The sequence below is a fragment of the Coregonus lavaretus genome (genome assembly GCF_964263955.1).
Source record: "Coregonus lavaretus genome assembly, chromosome: 6".
Classification (NCBI taxonomy): domain Eukaryota; kingdom Metazoa; phylum Chordata; class Actinopteri; order Salmoniformes; family Salmonidae; genus Coregonus; species Coregonus lavaretus.
In genome coordinates, this window is record NC_139993.1 from 59,448,238 (window position 1) to 59,466,825 (window position 18,588).

The window sequence follows — 18,588 nt, forward strand, 5'->3', positions numbered from 1 at the left end:
ATTTCACTTTAGTTTCCACTTAAATCATTCCCAGGCAGACCCATGAATATGGATCTGGTTCTGTGGAAAAGCAAAACCGACAGATAGAGGTATGGCGGGCCTGTGACTCTGTCAATAACAGCATCCTGGTCCAGAGATATTCCATATAATAGGACTGAATCTGTCAGCAGTGCTGCAGGTCTCAAAGATCATATTACTGTACAAGATTATCTAGATGTAATGAGTGTGTCTGTTGGGCGTGACTGCACTGTCATTACCTCAGTGTGTAATAGCAGGATGTGTTACAGAAGATACGGAGTATATGACCACAGAGCTCAGTGGGTCACTATGGAAACAGTCATGTTTCTTTTTGGGGGAAAAAGAAGAAGAAAAGAAACAGTGATAATGTGCAGAGGGGGGCTAAACCCCTCCTCTACCTACTACAGTACAGAACAGCTAAACCCCTCCTCTACCTACTACAGTACAGAACAGCTAAACCCCTCCTCTACCTACTACAGTACAGAACAGCTAAACCCCTCCTCTACCTACTACAGTACAGAACAGCTAAACCCCTCCTCTACCTACTATAGAACAGAACAGCTAAACCCCTCCTCTACCTACTACAGTAGAGAACAGCTAAACCCCTCCTCTACCTACTACAGTACAGAACAGCTAAACCCCTCCTCTACCTACTATAGAACAGAACAGCTAAACCCCTCCTCTACCTACTACAGTACAGAACAGCTAAACCCCTCCTCTACCTACTACAGTACAGAACAGCTAAACCCCTCCTCTACCTACTACAGTACAGAACAGCTAAACCCCTCCTCTACCTACTACAGTACAGAACAGCTAAACCCCTCCTCTACCTATTACAGTACAGAACAGCTAAACCCCTCCTCTACCTACTACAGTACAGAACAGCTAAACCCCTCCTCTACCTACTACAGTACAGAACAGCTAAACCACTCCTCTACCTACTACAGTACAGCTAAACCCCTCCTCTACCTACTATAGAACAGAACAGCTAAACCCCTCCTCTACCTACTACAGTACAGAACAGCTAAACCCCTCCTCTACCTACTATAGAACAGAACAGCTAAACCCCTCCTCTACCTACTACAGTAGAGAACAGCTAAACCCCTCCTCTACCTACTACAGTACAGAACAGCTAAACCCCTCCTCTACCTACTACAGTACAGAACAGCTAAACCCCTCCTCTACCTACTACAGTACAGAACAGCTAAACCCCTCCTCTACCTACTACAGTACAGAACAGCTAAACCCCTCCTCTACCTACTACAGTAGAGAACAGCTAAACCCCTCCTCTACCTACTACAGTACAGAACAGCTAAACCCCTCCTCTACCTACTACAGTACAGAACAGCTAAACCCCTCCTCTACCTACTACAGTACAGAACAGCTAAACCCCTCCTCTACCTACTATAGAACAGAACAGCTAAACCCCTCCTCTACCTACTACAGTAGAGAACAGCTAAACCCCTCCTCTACCTACTACAGTACAGAACAGCTAAACCCCTCCCCTACCTACTACAGTACAGAACAGCTAAACCCCTCCTCTACCTACTACAGTACAGAACAGCTAAACCCCTCCTCTACCTACTACAGTAGAGAACAGCTAAACCCCTCCTCTACCTACTACAGTACAGAACAGCTAAACCCCTCCTCTACCTACTACAGTACAGAACAGCTAAACCCCTCCTCTACCTACTACAGTAGAGAACAGCTAAACCCCTCCTCTACCTACTATAGAACAGAACAGCTAAACCCCTCCTCTACCTATTACAGTACAGAACAGCTAAACCCCTCCTCTACCTACTACAGTAGAGAACAGCTAAACCCCTCCTCTACCTACTACAGTACAGAACAGCTAAACCCCTCCTCTACCTACTACAGTAGAGAACAGCTAAACCCCTCCTCTACCTACTACAGTACAGAACAGCTAAACCCCTCCTCTACCTACTACAGTACAGAACAGCTAAACCCCTCCTCTACCTATTACAGTACAGAACAGCTAAACCCCTCCTCTACCTACTACAGTACAGCTAAACCCCTCCTCTACCTACTATAGAACAGAACAGCTAAACCCCTCCTCTACCTACTACAGTACAGAACAGCTAAACCCCTCCTCTACCTACTATAGAACAGAACAGCTAAACCCCTCCTCTACCTACTACAGTAGAGAACAGCTAAACCCCTCCTCTACCTACTACAGTACAGAACAGCTAAACCCCTCCTCTACCTACTACAGTACAGAACAGCTAAACCCCTCCTCTACCTACTACAGTACAGAACAGCTAAACCCCTCCTCTACCTACTACAGTACAGAACAGCTAAACCCCTCCTCGACCTACTACAGTAGAGAACAGCTAAACCCCTCCTCTACCTACTACAGTACAGAACAGCTAAACCCCTCCTCTACCTACTATAGAACAGAACAGCTAAACCCCTCCTCTACCTATTACAGTACAGAACAGCTAAACCCCTCCTCTACCTACTACAGTAGAGAACAGCTAAACCCCTCCTCTACCTACTATAGAACAGAACAGCTAAACCCCTCCTCTACCTATTACAGTACAGAACAGCTAAACCCCTCCTCTACCTACTACAGTAGAGAACAGCTAAACCCCTCCTCTACCTACTACAGTACAGAACAGCTAAACCCCTCCTCTACCTACTACAGTACAGAACAGCTAAACCACTCCTCTACCTACTACAGTACAGCTAAACCCCTCCTCTACCTACTATAGAACAGAACAGCTAAACCCCTCCTCTACCTACTACAGTACAGAACAGCTAAACCCCTCCTCTACCTACTATAGAACAGAACAGCTAAACCCCTCCTCTACCTACTACAGTAGAGAACAGCTAAACCCCTCCTCTACCTACTACAGTACAGAACAGCTAAACCCCTCCTCTACCTACTACAGTACAGAACAGCTAAACCCCTCCTCTACCTACTACAGTACAGAACAGCTAAACCCCTCCTCTACCTACTACAGTACAGAACAGCTAAACCCCTCCTCTACCTACTACAGTAGAGAACAGCTAAACCCCTCCTCTACCTACTACAGTACAGAACAGCTAAACCCCTCCTCTACCTACTACAGTACAGAACAGCTAAACCCCTCCTCTACCTACTACAGTACAGAACAGCTAAACCCCTCCTCTACCTACTATAGAACAGAACAGCTAAACCCCTCCTCTACCTACTACAGTAGAGAACAGCTAAACCCCTCCTCTACCTACTACAGTACAGAACAGCTAAACCCCTCCCCTACCTACTACAGTACAGAACAGCTAAACCCCTCCTCTACCTACTACAGTACAGAACAGCTAAACCCCTCCTCTACCTACTACAGTAGAGAACAGCTAAACCCCTCCTCTACCTACTACAGTACAGAACAGCTAAACCCCTCCTCTACCTACTACAGTACAGAACAGCTAAACCCCTCCTCTACCTACTACAGTAGAGAACAGCTAAACCCCTCCTCTACCTACTATAGAACAGAACAGCTAAACCCCTCCTCTACCTATTACAGTACAGAACAGCTAAACCCCTCCTCTACCTACTACAGTAGAGAACAGCTAAACCCCTCCTCTACCTACTACAGTACAGAACAGCTAAACCCCTCCTCTACCTACTACAGTAGAGAACAGCTAAACCCCTCCTCTACCTACTACAGTACAGAACAGCTAAACCCCTCCTCTACCTACTACAGTACAGAACAGCTAAACCCCTCCTCTACCTACTACAGTACAGAACAGCTAAACCCCTCCTCTACCTACTACAGTACAGAACAGCTAAACCCCTCCTCTACCTACTACAGTACAGCTAAACCCCTCCTCTACCTACTACAGAACAGAACAGCTAAACCCCTCCTCTACCTACTACAGTACAGAACAGCTAAACCCCTCCTCTACCTACTACAGTACAGAACAGCTAAACCCCTCCTCTACCTACTACAGTAGAGAACAGCTAAACCCCTCCTCTACCTACTACAGTACAGAACAGCTAAACCCCTCCTCTACCTACTACAGTACAGAACAGCTAAACCCCTCCTCTACCTACTACAGTACAGAACAGCTAAACCCCTCCTCTACCTACTACAGTACAGAACAGCTAAACCCCTCCTCTACCTACTACAGTAGAGAACAGCTAAACCCCTCCTCTACCTACTACAGTACAGAACAGCTAAACCCCTCCTCTACCTACTATAGAACAGAACAGCTAAACCCCTCCTCTACCTATTACAGTACAGAACAGCTAAACCCCTCCTCTACCTACTACAGTAGAGAACAGCTAAACCCCTCCTCTACCTACTATAGAACAGAACAGCTAAACCCCTCCTCTACCTATTACAGTACAGAACAGCTAAACCCCTCCTCTACCTACTACAGTAGAGAACAGCTAAACCCCTCCTCTACCTACTACAGTACAGAACAGCTAAACCCCTCCTCTACCTACTACAGTAGAGAACAGCTAAACCCCTCCTCTACCTACTACAGTACAGAACAGCTAAACCCCTCCTCTACCTACTACAGTACAGAACAGCTAAACCCCTCCTCTACCTACTACAGTAGAGAACAGCTAAACCCCTCCTCTACCTACTATAGAACAGAACAGCTAAACCCCTCCTCTACCTATTACAGTACAGAACAGCTAAACCCCTCCTCTACCTACTACAGTAGAGAACAGCTAAACCCCTCCTCTACCTACTACAGTACAGAACAGCTAACCCCTCCTCTACCTACTACAGTAGAGAACAGCTAAACCCCTCCTCTACCTACTACAGTACAGAACAGCTAAACCCCTCTCTACCTACTACAGGACAGAAACAGCTAAACCCCTCCTCTACCTACTACAGTACAGAACAGCTAAACCCCTCCTCTACCTATTACAGTACAGAACAGCTAAACCCCTCCTCTACCTACTACAGTAGGAACAGGCTAAACCCCTCCTCTACTACTATAGACAGACAGCTAAACCCCTCCTGTACCTACTACAGTACAGAACAGCTAAACCCTCCTATACCTACTACAGTACAGAACAGCTAAACCCTCCTCTACCTACTATAGAAACAGAACAGCTAACCCCTCCTCTACCTACTAAGTAGAGAACAGCTAAACCCCTTCCTCTACCTACTACAGTACAGAACAGCTAAACCCCTCCTCTACCTACTACAGTACAGAACAGCTAAACCCCTCCTCTACCACATACGTACAGAACAGCTAAACCCCTCCTCTACCTACTACAGTACAGAACAGCTAAACCCCTCCTCTACCTACTACAAGGAAAAAAAGAAACGACTAAATAACATGCTAAACCCCTCCTCTCAGCTAAACCCCTCCTCTACCTACTACAGTACAGAACAGCTAAACCCCTCCTCTACCTACTACAGTACAGAACAGCTAAACCCCTCCTCTACCTACTATAGAACAGAACAGCTAAACCCCTCCTCTACCTACTACAGTACAGAACAGCTAAACCCCTCCTCTACCTACTACAGTACAGAACAGCTAAACCCCTCCTCTACCTACTATAGAACAGAACAGCTAAACCCCTCCTCTACCTACTACAGTAGAGAACAGCTAAACCCCTCCTCTACCTACTACAGTAGAGAACAGCTAAACCCCTCCTCTACCTACTACAGAACAGCTAAACCCCTCCTCTACCTACTACAGTACAGAACAGCTAAACCCCTCCTCTACCTACTACAGTACAGAACAGCTAAACCCCTCCTCTCTCTACTACAGTAGAGAACAGCTAAACCCCTCCTCTACCTACTACAGTAGAGAACAGCTAAACCCCTCCTCTACCTACTACAGTACAGAACAGCTAAACCCCTCCTCTACCTACTACAGTACAGAACAGCTAAACCCCTCCTCTACCTACTACAGTACAGAACAGCTAAACCCCTCCTCTACCTACTATAGAACAGAACAGCTAAACCCCTCCTCTACCTAAAGTACAGAACATCTAAACCCCTCCTCTACCTACTATAAAACAGAACAGCTAAACCCCTCCTCTACCTACTATAGAACAGAACAGCTAAACCCCTCCTCTACCTACTACAGTACAGAACAGCTAAACCCCTCCTCTACCTAAAGTACAGAACAGCTAAACCCCTCCTCTACCTACTATAGAACAGAACAGCTAAACCCCTCCTCTACCTACTACAGTACAGAACATCTAAACCCCTCCTCTACCTACTACAGTACAGAACAGCTAAACCCCTCCTCTACCTACTATAAAACAGAACAGCTAAACCCCTCCTCTACCTAAAGTACAGAACATCTAAACCCCTCCTCTACCTAAAGTACAGAACAGCTAAACCCCTCCTCTACCTACATTACGGAGCAGAGCCTCACATTATCCATTCAGCTTGGTCCTGCATCATCAGCTTTTAAGCTAAAATGTGGATTTAAAAAATAAAAAAAGAGATAAATGAAATTCCTCCCGTATTCCCTTCCAGCCCGGGTGAAATGGAGCACAAAAATGCATTGATGGAAGTTGGATAATGGTCAAATTGGACCCTAAAATGATTAGAGCGCACGTGTAGAGAGCTCAATATTGTGTAATACAGTAATGCAACAGCGTGACACAAGCCAATATTATCCAAGATAGGGTATCTGGTGTTATTCACTTAACTGTATCAATATATGTGAGAGAGAGAGAGAGAGAGAGAGAGAGAGAGAGAGAGAGAGAGAGAGAGAGAGAGAGAGAGAGAGAGAGAGAGAGAGAGAGAGAGAGAGAGAGAGAGAGAGAGAGAGAGAGAGAGAGAGAGAGAGAGAGAGAGAGCCTTATAATCAACATCCCCTTGGGGCATTGTTGTTTTTTCCTCAGGTCTCCGCTGCTAAACAATAACCCAATTGAAGGTAGTTCCGTCTCCTCTCTCAGTGTGCCCTAACAAGGCCATTTCTCCACTGATCACTGCAGTGGTAATCAGACTAAAGTCTCCCTTCCTCATATCCACATTCTCCTGGCTACGGCACTCAGAGTGGATATCCTGCCACTCCGCCATGACCCAACCCGTAACACTGTTTGCTCCCATTTCATTGAAGATGCTTGTTTGTGTGTGTGTGTGTTTGCATTTATCTGTGTGGATGCATTAGTGTGTGAATGAAAGGATTGTCTATGTTGTATCAAATGAATGATGTAACTCTGAATGATCTGACTGAGTTTACTATAATACCATCTGACTTGGTGCCAATGCATGGGGAACAGAAGGAGAAGTATCTGTTCCATGCTTGAAACATGTTTTATTTTGGGTGCTTTACACTGAAGATGGATGGGTCAACCAGTTTGAGGTGTGTGTGGTACCCATCTTCAGGAGTGTGTAGTGTTTGTGTTGGGGCAGGCTGGAAGAGCAGGACTCTCCAGTGTAACAGGGTTTAGTGTGCTGCACCTTCCACAGAACACTCTTACCATCCCGCACAGTCTCAGGCAGAGCTAACACAATGGGGTACACATTTTGGTTTTTGCCCTTGCACTACACAGCTGATTCAAATAATCAAAGCTTGATGATTAGTTGAATTAGCTGTCTAGTGCTAGGGAAAAAAACAAAACGTGTACCTGTCACGTTCGTTCATCGACGGGTCAGACCAAGGCGCAGCGTGATATGCATACATGTTTATTTGGAACGAATAAACAAGCGACAAAACAACAAACTAAACGAAAGTCCACGGTACACAAACAACATACCTCACACGGAACAAGATCCCAGAACCCACTAGTGCCAATAGGCTGCCTAAGTATGGTCCCCAATCAGAGACAACGAGCGACAGCTGCCTCTGATTGGGAACCACACCGGCCAACATAGATCTACACATACTAGATCTAAACATAGAAAATACAACATAGAACATCACAACAAGGAATATACACACCCTGACTCAACATATAAGCGTCCTCTGAGTCAGGGCGTGACAGTACCCCTTGGGGACTGAGTTTGGGATAAGCTGAGTTAGGCTATATGACACCTGACATTAAAGAGATTCTCCGGTGCTCTGTATACTTCTTAGCCCAAAGTGGGAGGTTGAAAAAAGACTTAGTAGTCACCAAAGTTCCGAAGCATGTCTTTAACACCCTCCAACACCTGATCCATACAACCTATCCATAAAGCCATTCTCTCTGAACTAGTGTAAAGATGCTGACAGCCAAGCCTACTTGTCATTCACGTCACAAACAGTAAAGGAAAGTGAATGTTTATGTCACGTCTCTTCCAGTCATTGTGTGAGCAGCGTTCTAAAGATGTTGTGCTCAGCCTCTGAAGTAGTGTGTGTGTGTGTGTGTGTGTGTGTGTGTCAACGAGACAGTCTGCTAGTCACACACTCATCTGCTGGCTGCTAACAGCCTGTCACACAGCATTTGCATGTCTGCTGTGGTTTGAAAGGGAAAATACTAATAAACAAATGTTGGCAGTGATTTTAAATACTGAGCGCCCAGCAGTCAGCAGGCCAACCCAGAGCAGGTTCATAGGCGGGAGTAGGTGTTGTCACAGTGAAAAGGGTTTTGTGTTCAGATGAGATTTCTTGAGACTTCAGAGGGAGTTTTTTGGGGGATGTGAGTTTGGCTCAATTTGCAGAGCATCGGCACACACACACACACACACGCAAACATACACAAACATACACACGCATAAACTGAGTATGTGCTGCTTTACTGGTGACCTCAGTGATGTATGTGATAGGAACATGCTTTCACTACAGGCTTCAGCAGTAGTAGTGTCAGCCTGTGGGAGGGATGTGAAATGACATATCAGGGAGCCTTGGGACGCTGGGATTCATGGGTGTAATAACAATATAACGTCATCATCGATATCGATGGCCTGCCAGAAGCAAGTCCAATATTTCCCCATGGAAAAAGATATCTCTGGCTCTGCACTGTGTAATACAATAAACCTCTCTTTGTCTTCACAGTGAGGAAATGACTGGGATGTTGTGCAATCCTGTGTGCTGTATACCACAGGAACTGTTACTGCCATTGGTTAACTATCTGAACCTGGTCCTGCAGTATTACGGAGGGCTGTGGTTGGAGCTCTGACATAGCTTTTTATGAACCGTGACTCAAAACAACTTTTAACAACTAGTCACTGTAATACAAAGTACCAACTGACCTAAACCTGGGCATTGATCATGGGAATGTGTATTGTGTTGTAGCAGTATCACTGATAGAACAATGAGACAGATAGTTCACCGGATGTATAAATGTGAAACATCCGCTTGGCGTTTCCACTCACTACCAAATATGGTAGTGAGAGGAAGCCCAGTGGCTGGCAGTGGGAGAAGATGGAACGAGATGGATTTTGGCCGACATTCTGCGAATTGTCTCATCGATGAAACATTTGATCTGAATACAGTTTTCTGTTTCCAAAACTAGAATCTGTTATGAACAGAGTGGACTAAGTTTTGTAGACATTACTCTTTGACAAAGTTTCAAAAAATGGCATTGTTTAGAAGGAGTGAAAAGGTGAATTGAGTTATTGCTCACATGCAATTCACAGAGTAAGCGTTCCTTAATGGAAATATGCAAATTTATGCTAGAACGCGCCAATAGGATCTCGCTAGCTCGTGCTTGGCTGCCCACCTCCTTGTTTGTTCTGCCCACTATGACTCATTTGTTCCCATAATCTTGGTTTAGTTATAAAAATCTTTGGCAGTACCACAAGTGGAATCATGCTAACAAAAACACAGCTTGCCTGTGTGGAAAACATAAATGTTCTTCAGGTGATGTCATACCAGCCAGCATCCCTTACATGTGTGGCCTCATAGAAGAGGATTTACTGCATCAGTGTAGATTGGCTCGGTTCTATCAGATGAAAACAGTCACTTTCATTTTTATAACAACCACAGTTTCTTCTACTGCACACAGAACTCAATCATACCATGACACAATTCAATAGTCAAACATGGTGCACAAACTCTTTGCCATTCAAACTGCTAGCTTGATGGATCGGCATTTGTATGGGAGTTGATTTGTCTTGCTTTGTTTGGTACACAGTGCTGACCACTCAGTCAACAAGCCTGAATAAACAACAGGTGGGCTCGCTGCTAGCAGCGCTGCTTAGTCTCCGCAGAAACCCTCTAGCTTGAGCCAAGCGTTTGAATATCTCAGAGATTGTGTCATTCCAGCTGGTTGGGAGACTGGCAACAGCAGAAGAATGGCAAGCTGACCATTCAATCAAAGAGAAAGAATGCCTGCTAAAAGAAAACTTCCTGAAAAAGCAAGAACTCTGATAATAATGTATCCTGTATTTCTGTGTTGCTGGTTGTGTTTACATGTTTTGTGTCCTGAGCTCAGAGGACCATGAAGCTCTAGAGTTTACAGGCCAATCACACGCCAGCTCAAGTGGCCCAAGGATTTGGTTCTCATTTATTATAATAATATGCCATTTAGCAGACACTTTTATCCAAAGCGACTTACAGTCATGTGTGCATACATTTTTACGTATGGGTGGTTCCGGGGATCGAACCCACTACCCTGGCGTTACAAGCGCCATGCTCTACCAATTGAGCTACAGAGGACCACATTTGACTGTGATTTTCATAGGCAGCATTTGCTCTCTGATTGATTCAGTGTCCATTGTCAATGATGATTGTCCATGTATATTGATATCATGGATCACATACTGCAAAGATACATTGCAGTAATTCAAAACTCAGTGATGTTCTGGAGGGAGACTGGCTCTATGACAGTCAGGTAACTGTAGATAGTGTCACGTCAGATATTGTACACGTGTCACGTTCGTTGAGTAAAGGATCAGACCAAGGTGCAGTGTGGTATGCGTACATGTTTAATAAAGAAGTAAACACTCAAAAGCAACGTAACGTGAAGTTCTAATGGCTACATAAACAAGCCAAAGCAGAAACAAGATCCCACAACATAGGTAGGCAAAATGGCTGCCTAAGTATGATCCCCAATCAGAGACAACGATCGACAGCTGCCTCTGATTGGGAACCACACCCGGCCAACATAGAAATACACATACTAGAATTACACATAGCTATTCACACCCTGACCAAACCAACTAGAGATCTCTATGTCAGGGCGTGACAACACGACTTCATCTGATAATTCAATTTAATACAACATCTTCAAGACTCTTGAGAAAGGTAATGACACTTAGTAATGAGAGAAGCTTCAAACTTCATTCTATCGGGTAGGGTTGTCAGGTAGTTAATCATGTATTGCCATACAGACACACTCTCCAAGAGCCACAACTGGGTGGCACACACACACCCCCACAGACAATTCATGGTCATGGCATCTCTAGCTCAAACAACAAACCCTGTCTGTGCCATGCCACCTAAATCTGGACTCTGAGGCTTTTGTTGGAGGGGCGAGGAGGAGTAAGGAATGTTTTCACAATGAAAAGAGGCGTCAACGCTTTGTACAGTGTTATTATTAATATTGGATAGTTGTTAATGGTAGAGAATGACATGGCTAACACTAAACATCAGAAAGCACTTTCCATTAGCACCTGCCACCAACACAGACACACACAGGCAATCACACACACCCACTATGAATGAGAAATACATCATCCTTTGTCCACAGTCCTCACCCGTATGTTTGTCAATAGTCATCACGGTAACCTGAAGACAGAAAGGTAAAACAGGTCCAGGCACTTTTTGACTACCTCCCACTGTTCAGTGGCCTGTAGGGCTAGAATGACAGGACTGACCTGACCTGATAAAGCACTACCTGATACAACTGGACAGACAGATACAGACAGAGACAGACAGACAGACAGACAGACAGACAGACAGACAGACAGACAGACAGGACATATACTGCTACTGTATAATTCCCACAACATGGAAGTTAAACTATGTCTTTGCTGTGAAATATCTAGGCTACTTATATAGGATGATGTAGACTACAGCCACAACACACCAGACAGTGTAGCTATGATCCAGGATGATCCTAACACCAGACAGTGTAGCTATGATCCAGGACGAAACCCCCCAGATTTCATTTCAATAACTGGCTTTTCCTGAACACACATGAGGTTAAAAGATTATATGATAAAGATAAAAAGGGGTTTCACGAGTTCAAATCTATTCTGTCAAAGACCAAATCAAGATAGTAGCCTAGGCTATGTGACAGTGTGAATCGTGAAGAAAAATAAAAGTGTAATAAATGGCTTTGTCAAATTTTGTCAACGGAAAACAGAGTGGCATAGTCTTGCCGTCTCCAGTAAAGGTTTTACCGCGCTAACGAGCGAAAAGCAAGAGCTCACGTAATCATTTGGAAAAGCGTCCTTTACCTCTTATGTAGTTGGATGTACTTTCATCCAGGAGACTGGACGGTGATATCCCCATGGTGGCGAGCTAATGTTGAGAAGGGTCTACTCTCTGCACGCTGGGTTAACTCTGGTGTAGTCTGTCGTATCGATAGCTGCGCGGCACGGTGTAGATGCCTCTCTGTCTCTCTCTCTCTCTCTCTCTCTCTCTCTCTCTCTCTCTCTCTCTCTCTCTCTCTCTCTCTCCCAGTGACTGTCATTCAATGCCAGCTGTTATTGTGAACTCCCCATCCCACAAACGCTACTTCCTCGTTCTCGTTCATTCTTTGGACCCTATGCCATTGGCCTAACACCCCCCCCCCCCCCCCCCCCCCCCCCAATATATATTATTTAAAAAAATATCTATTAAAATTCTATTAACATTCTCAGCCTCATGGCAAAATATGTAGAATAGCAGGAAATTAGCTCAGAGATTATGGATAATCTTTGTCAGGAATATACATTTTATTTTTATCGTTAAAAAAAGCAGTATTTTGTTGCATTATGTGAGCTTAAAATGTACATTTAGGGGAATTTTATGAGGGAAAATATTTTCAACAATACTCATTCCATGTGGACTCCATGCCTGGAAATGTTTTTATCCTGAGCAAATTTCAAACTCTCAATAAAAGCATTTACTTTTCTATTATTTCTCAACTTTCTTTCTCTCTGCATTGTTGGGAAGGGCCCGTAACTAAGCATTTCACTGTTAGTCTACACCAAGCATGCGAAAATTGTCTTGTCAACTCAGTCACTGGTGGTGTCAATATTTGTTTGTCAATATTCTTAACAAATATTTTAATGACTGTTCTGCAACATATGCTGAAACAATTTAAGTATTTGCTGTGCTAGACCTAAGGGATCATGTTTACTTTATAACTTTTATTTTATGTTCTAAATCTAGAAAAACATGTCAAAAAGCAAAATAAATTAGCCCTGGAGCATTTAATAGTGCTATAAAACAACACAGTGCTGTAAAACCATCGCTCCGACCTTGCGTGGGCCCGTCAAACTGCACTAAACCACTGCCCTATGCATTCTCCCCATATATTCTTATAGCTTCATGCCAGGAGGCTCTACTTTTATTTTTTGCAAAATGATAACATCACTCTAAGTTGTAGGCCTATGGAAAATACTATAGACCTTATAGTTAACACAACCAGAGACAGCTAGTTATGGGAGCAGCAGCCTCAACCAACTCCACCCCACTAAAGGCCTGCTATGTGCCTGAGCAATCTTTAATCTCGTCATCCTTCCTTAGGGACAATATCTCTTCGAATACATTCATGTATTTTATGTGTGTTTTCACTCTCCGTGTCCTCCCTAGCTCCTCCCTCTGAACCATAGGACCTCAGGGAACCCTAAACTACAGCTACAAGGATTCACACCCCTTGACTTATTCCACATTTTCTTGTGTTACAGCCTTAATTCAAAATTGGATTAAATATATTTTTCTCCCCCACATCTACACACAATACGCCATACTGACAAAGTGAAAACATGTTTTTAGAAATATTTGTACATTTATTGAAAATGAAATACAGAAATATCTCATTTACATAAGTATTCACACCACTGAGTCAATACATGTTAGAATCACCTTTCGCAGTTATTACAGCTGTGAGTCTTTCTGGGTAAGTCTCTAAGAGCTTTGCACACCTGGATTGTACAACATTTGCACATTATTCTTTTTGTAATTCTTCAAGCTCTGTCAAGTTGGTTGTTGGTCATTGCTAGACAGCCATTTTCAAGTCTTCCTATAGATTTTCAAGCTGATATAAGTCAAAACTGTAACTCGGCCACTCAGGAACATTCACTGTTTTCTTGGTAAGCAACTGCAGTGTAGATTTGGCCTTGTGTTTTAGGTTATTGTCCTGCTGAAAGGTGAATTCATCTCTCAGTGTTTGGTGGAAAGTAGACTGAACCAGGTTTTCCTCTAGGATTTTGCCTTTGCTTAGCTCCATTCCGTTTATTTTTATCCTGGAAAAACTCTCCTGTCCATAACAATTACAAGCATACCAATAACATTACATTTACATTTACATTTACATCATTTAGCAGACACTCTTATCCAGAGCGACTTACAAATTGGTGCATTCAATTTATGATAGCCAGTGGGACAACCACTTTTTTTTTAATGGGGGGGGGGGGGGGGGGGGGGGGTAAAAGGATTACTTTATACTATTCCAGGTATTCCTTAAAGAGGTAGGGTTTCAAGTGTCTCCGGAAGGTGGTCAGTGACTCCGCTGTCCTGGCGTCGTGGGGGAGCTTGTTCCACCATTAGGGTGCCAGAGCAGCAAATAGCTTTGACTGGGCTGAGCGGGAACTGTGCTTCCGTAGAGGTAGGGGGGCTAGCAGGCCAGAGGTGGATGAACGTAGTGCGCTCGTTTGGGTGTAGGGTCTGATCATCATGCAGTCACCACTATGCTTGAAAATATGTGTGGTACTCGGTAATGTGTTGTGTTGGATTTGCCCCAAGGACAAAAAGTTATTTGCTTTGCCACATTCTTTGCAGTATTACATTAGTGCCTAGTTGCAAACAGAATGCATGTTTTGGAATATTTTTTAATTCTGTACAGGCTTCCTTTTTTTAAACTCTGTAAATTATTGTGAAGTAACTACAATGTTGTTGATCCATTCTCAGTTTTCTCCTATCCCAGCCATTAAACTCTGTAACTGTTTTAAAGTCACCATTGGCCTCATGGTGAAATCCCTGAGCGGTTTCCTTCCTCTCCGGCATCTGAGTTAGGCAGGACGCCTGTATCTTTGTAGTGACTGGGTGTATTGATATACTATCCAAAGTGTAATTAATAACTTCACCATGCTCAAAGGGATATTCAATGTCTGCTTTTAAAAATGTTTACCCAGGTGCCCTTCTTTGCGAAACATTGGAAAAACGTCCCTGGTCTTTGCGGTTGAATCTATATTTGAAATTCACTGGTCGACTAAGGGACCTTATAGATATTTGTATGTGTGGGGTACAGAGATGAGGTAGTCCAAAAAAAATAATGTTAAACACTATTATTGCACAAAGAGTGAGTCCATGCAACTTATTAAGTGACTTGTTAAGCACATTTCTGCTCCTGAACTTACACTATATATACAGAAGTATGTGGACACCCCTTCAAATTAGTGGATTCGGCTATTTCAGCCACACCTGTTGCTGACAGATGTATAAAATCGAGCACACAGCCATGCAATCTCCATAGACAAACAGCCACACACAAGACTAAGATTACCATGCGCAATGCCAAGCATTGGCTGGAGTGGTATAAAGCTCTGCGCCATTAGATTCTGGAGCAGTGGAAAAGCATTCTCTGGAGTGATGAATCACTCTTCACCATCTGGCTGTCCAACGGACAAATCTGGGCTTGGCGGATGCCAGGAGAACGCTACCTGCCCCTGGTGGATGAGGAATAATGGTCTGGGGCTGTTTTTCATGGTTCGGGCTAGGCCCCTTAGTTCCAGTGAAGGGAAATCTTAATGCTACAGCATACAATTACATTCTAGACGATTCTGTGCTTCCAACTTTGTGGCAACAGTTTGGGGAAGGCCCTTTCCTATTTCAGCATGACAATGCCCCCATGCACAAAGCGAGGTCCATACAGAAATGGTTTGTCGAGATCAGTGTGGAAGAACCTGACTGGCCTGCACAGAGCCCTGACCTCAACCACATCGAACACCTTTTGGATGAATCGCCCCAACATCAGTGCCCGACCTCACTAATGCTCTTGTGGCTGAATGGAAGCAAGTCCCTGCAGCAATGTTCCAACATCTAGTGGAAAGCCTTCCCAGAAGAGTGGAGGCTGTTATTGCAGCAAATGTGGGGCCAACTCCATATTTAATGCCCATGATTTGGAATGAGATATTAGACGTGCAGTTGTCCAGTATTCATCCCCCTTGGCATTTTTCCTATTTTGTTGCATTACAACCCGTAATTTAAATTGATTTTTATTTGTATTTCATGTAATGGACATACACAAAATAGTCCAAATTGGTGAAGTGAAAAAAATAACTTGTTTCAAAGAATTCTAAAAAATAAATAACGGAAAAGTGGTGCGTGCATATGTATTCACCCCATTTGCTATGAAGCCCCTAAATAAGATCTGGTGCAACCAATTACCTTCAAAGTCACATAATCACCTGTGTGCAATCTAAGTGTCACATGATCTGTCACATGATCTCAGTATATATACACCTGTTCTGAAAGGCCCAGAGTCTGCAACACCACTAAGCAAGGGGCACCACCAAGCAAGCGGCAACATGAAGACCAAGGAGCTCTCCAAACAGGTCAGGGACAAAGTTGTGGAGAAGTACAGATCAGGGTTGGGTTACAAAAAATATCTGAAACTTTGAACATCCCACGGAGCACCATTAAATCCATTATTAAAAAATGGAAAGAATATGGCACCACAACAAACCTGCCAGGAGAGGGCCGCCCACCAAAACTCACGGACCAGGCAAGGAGGGCATTAATCAGAGAGGCAACAAAGAGACCAAAGATAACCCTGTAGGAGCTGCAAAGCTCCACAGCGGAGATTGGAGTATCTGTCCATAGGACCACTTTAAGCCGTACACTCCACAGAGCTGGGTTTTACGGAAGAGTGGCCAGAAAAAAGCCATTGCTTAAAGAAAATAATAAGCAAACAAGTTTGGTGTTCGCCAAAAGGCATGTGGGAGACTCCCCAAACATATGGAAGAAGGTACTCTGGTCAGATGAGACTAAAATTGAGCTTTTTGGCCATCAAGGAAATGCTATGTCTGGCGCAAACCCAACACCTCTCATCACCCCGAGGGATGTTTTTCATCGGCAGGGACTGGGAAACTGGTCAGAATTGAAGGAATGATGGATGGCGCTAAATACAGGGAAATTCTTGAGGGAAACCTGTTTCAGTATTCCAGAGATTTGAGACTGGGACGGAGGTTCACCTTCCAGCAGGACAATGACCCTAAGCATACTACTAAAGCAACACTCGAGTGGTTTAAGGGGAAACATTTAAATGTCTTGGAATGGCCTAGTCAAAGCCCAGACCTCAATCCAATTGAGAATCTGTGGTATGACTTAAAGATTGCTGTACACCAGCAGAACCCATCCAACTTGAAGGAGTTGAAGCAGTTTTTCCTTGAAGAATGGGCAAAAATCCCAGTGGCTACAGTGAGGGAAAAAAGTATTTGATCCCCTGCTGATTTTGTACGTTTGCCTACTGACAAAGAAATGATCAGTCTATAATTTTAATGGTAGGTTTATATGAACAGTGAGAGACAGAGTAACAACAACCAAATCCAGAAAAATGCATGTCAAAAATTTAACAAATTGATTTGCATTTTAATTAGGGAAATAAGTATTTGACCCCCTCTCAATCAGAAAGATTTCTGGCTCCCAGGTGTCTTTTATACAGGTAACGAGCTGAGATTAGGAGCACACTCTTAAAGGGAGTGCTCCAAATCTCAGCTTGTTACCTGTATAAAAGACACCTGTCCACAGAAGCAATCAATCAATCAGATTCCAAACTCTCCACCATGGCCAAGACCAAAGAGCTTTCCAAGGATGTCAGGGACAAGATTGTAGACCTACACAAGGCTGGAATGGGCTACAAGACCATCACCAAGCAGCTTGGTGAGAAGGTGACAACAGTTGGTGCGATTATTCGCAAATGGAAGAAACACAAAAGAACTGTCAATCTCCCTCGGCCTGGGGCTCCATGCAAGATCTCACCTCGTGGAGTTGCAATGATCATGAGAACGGTGAGGAATCAGCCCAGAACTACACGGGAGGATCTTGTCAATGATCTCAAGGCAGCTGGGACCATAGTCACCAAGAAAAAAATTGGTAACACACTACGCCGTGAAGGACTGAAATCCTGCAGCGCCCGCAAGGTCCCCCTGCTCAAGAAAGCACATATACAGGGCTGTCTGAAGTTTGCTAATGAACATCTGAATGATTCAGAGGAGAACTGGGTGAAAGTGTTGTGGTCAGATGAGACCAAAATCGAGCTCTTTGGCATCAACTCAACTCGCCGTGTTTGGAGGAGGAGGAATGCTGCCTATGACCCCAAGAACACCATCCCCACCGTCAAACATGGAGGTGGAAACATTATGCTTTGGGGGTGTTTTTCTGCTAAGGGGACAGGACAACTTCACCGCATCAAAGGGACGATGGATGGGGCCATGTACCATCAAATCTTGGGTGAGAACCTCCTTCCCTCAGCCAGGGCATTGAAAATGGGTCGTGGATGGGTATTCCAGCATGACAATGACCCAAAACACACGGCCAAGGCAACAAAGGAGTGGCTCAAGAAGA

The 18,588-nt window shown here is 44.1% G+C and overlaps 1 protein-coding gene across 1 annotated transcript in view; it reads right to left on the reverse strand.

Annotated features, from left to right (window-relative positions):
- LOC311130745 (protein Niban 1-like) overlaps positions 1-12,446 on the reverse strand; it is a 34,788-nt gene extending 22,342 nt beyond the window's left edge. Inside the window, exon 1 of the mRNA XM_084163537.1 lies at positions 12,273-12,446. Coding sequence (XP_084019663.1) covers positions 12,273-12,327 — 55 coding nt within the window. The 5' untranslated portion in view covers positions 12,328-12,446. The remainder of the gene's footprint in view (positions 1-12,272) is intronic.
- Between the last annotated feature and the right edge of the window lie 6,142 nt (positions 12,447-18,588).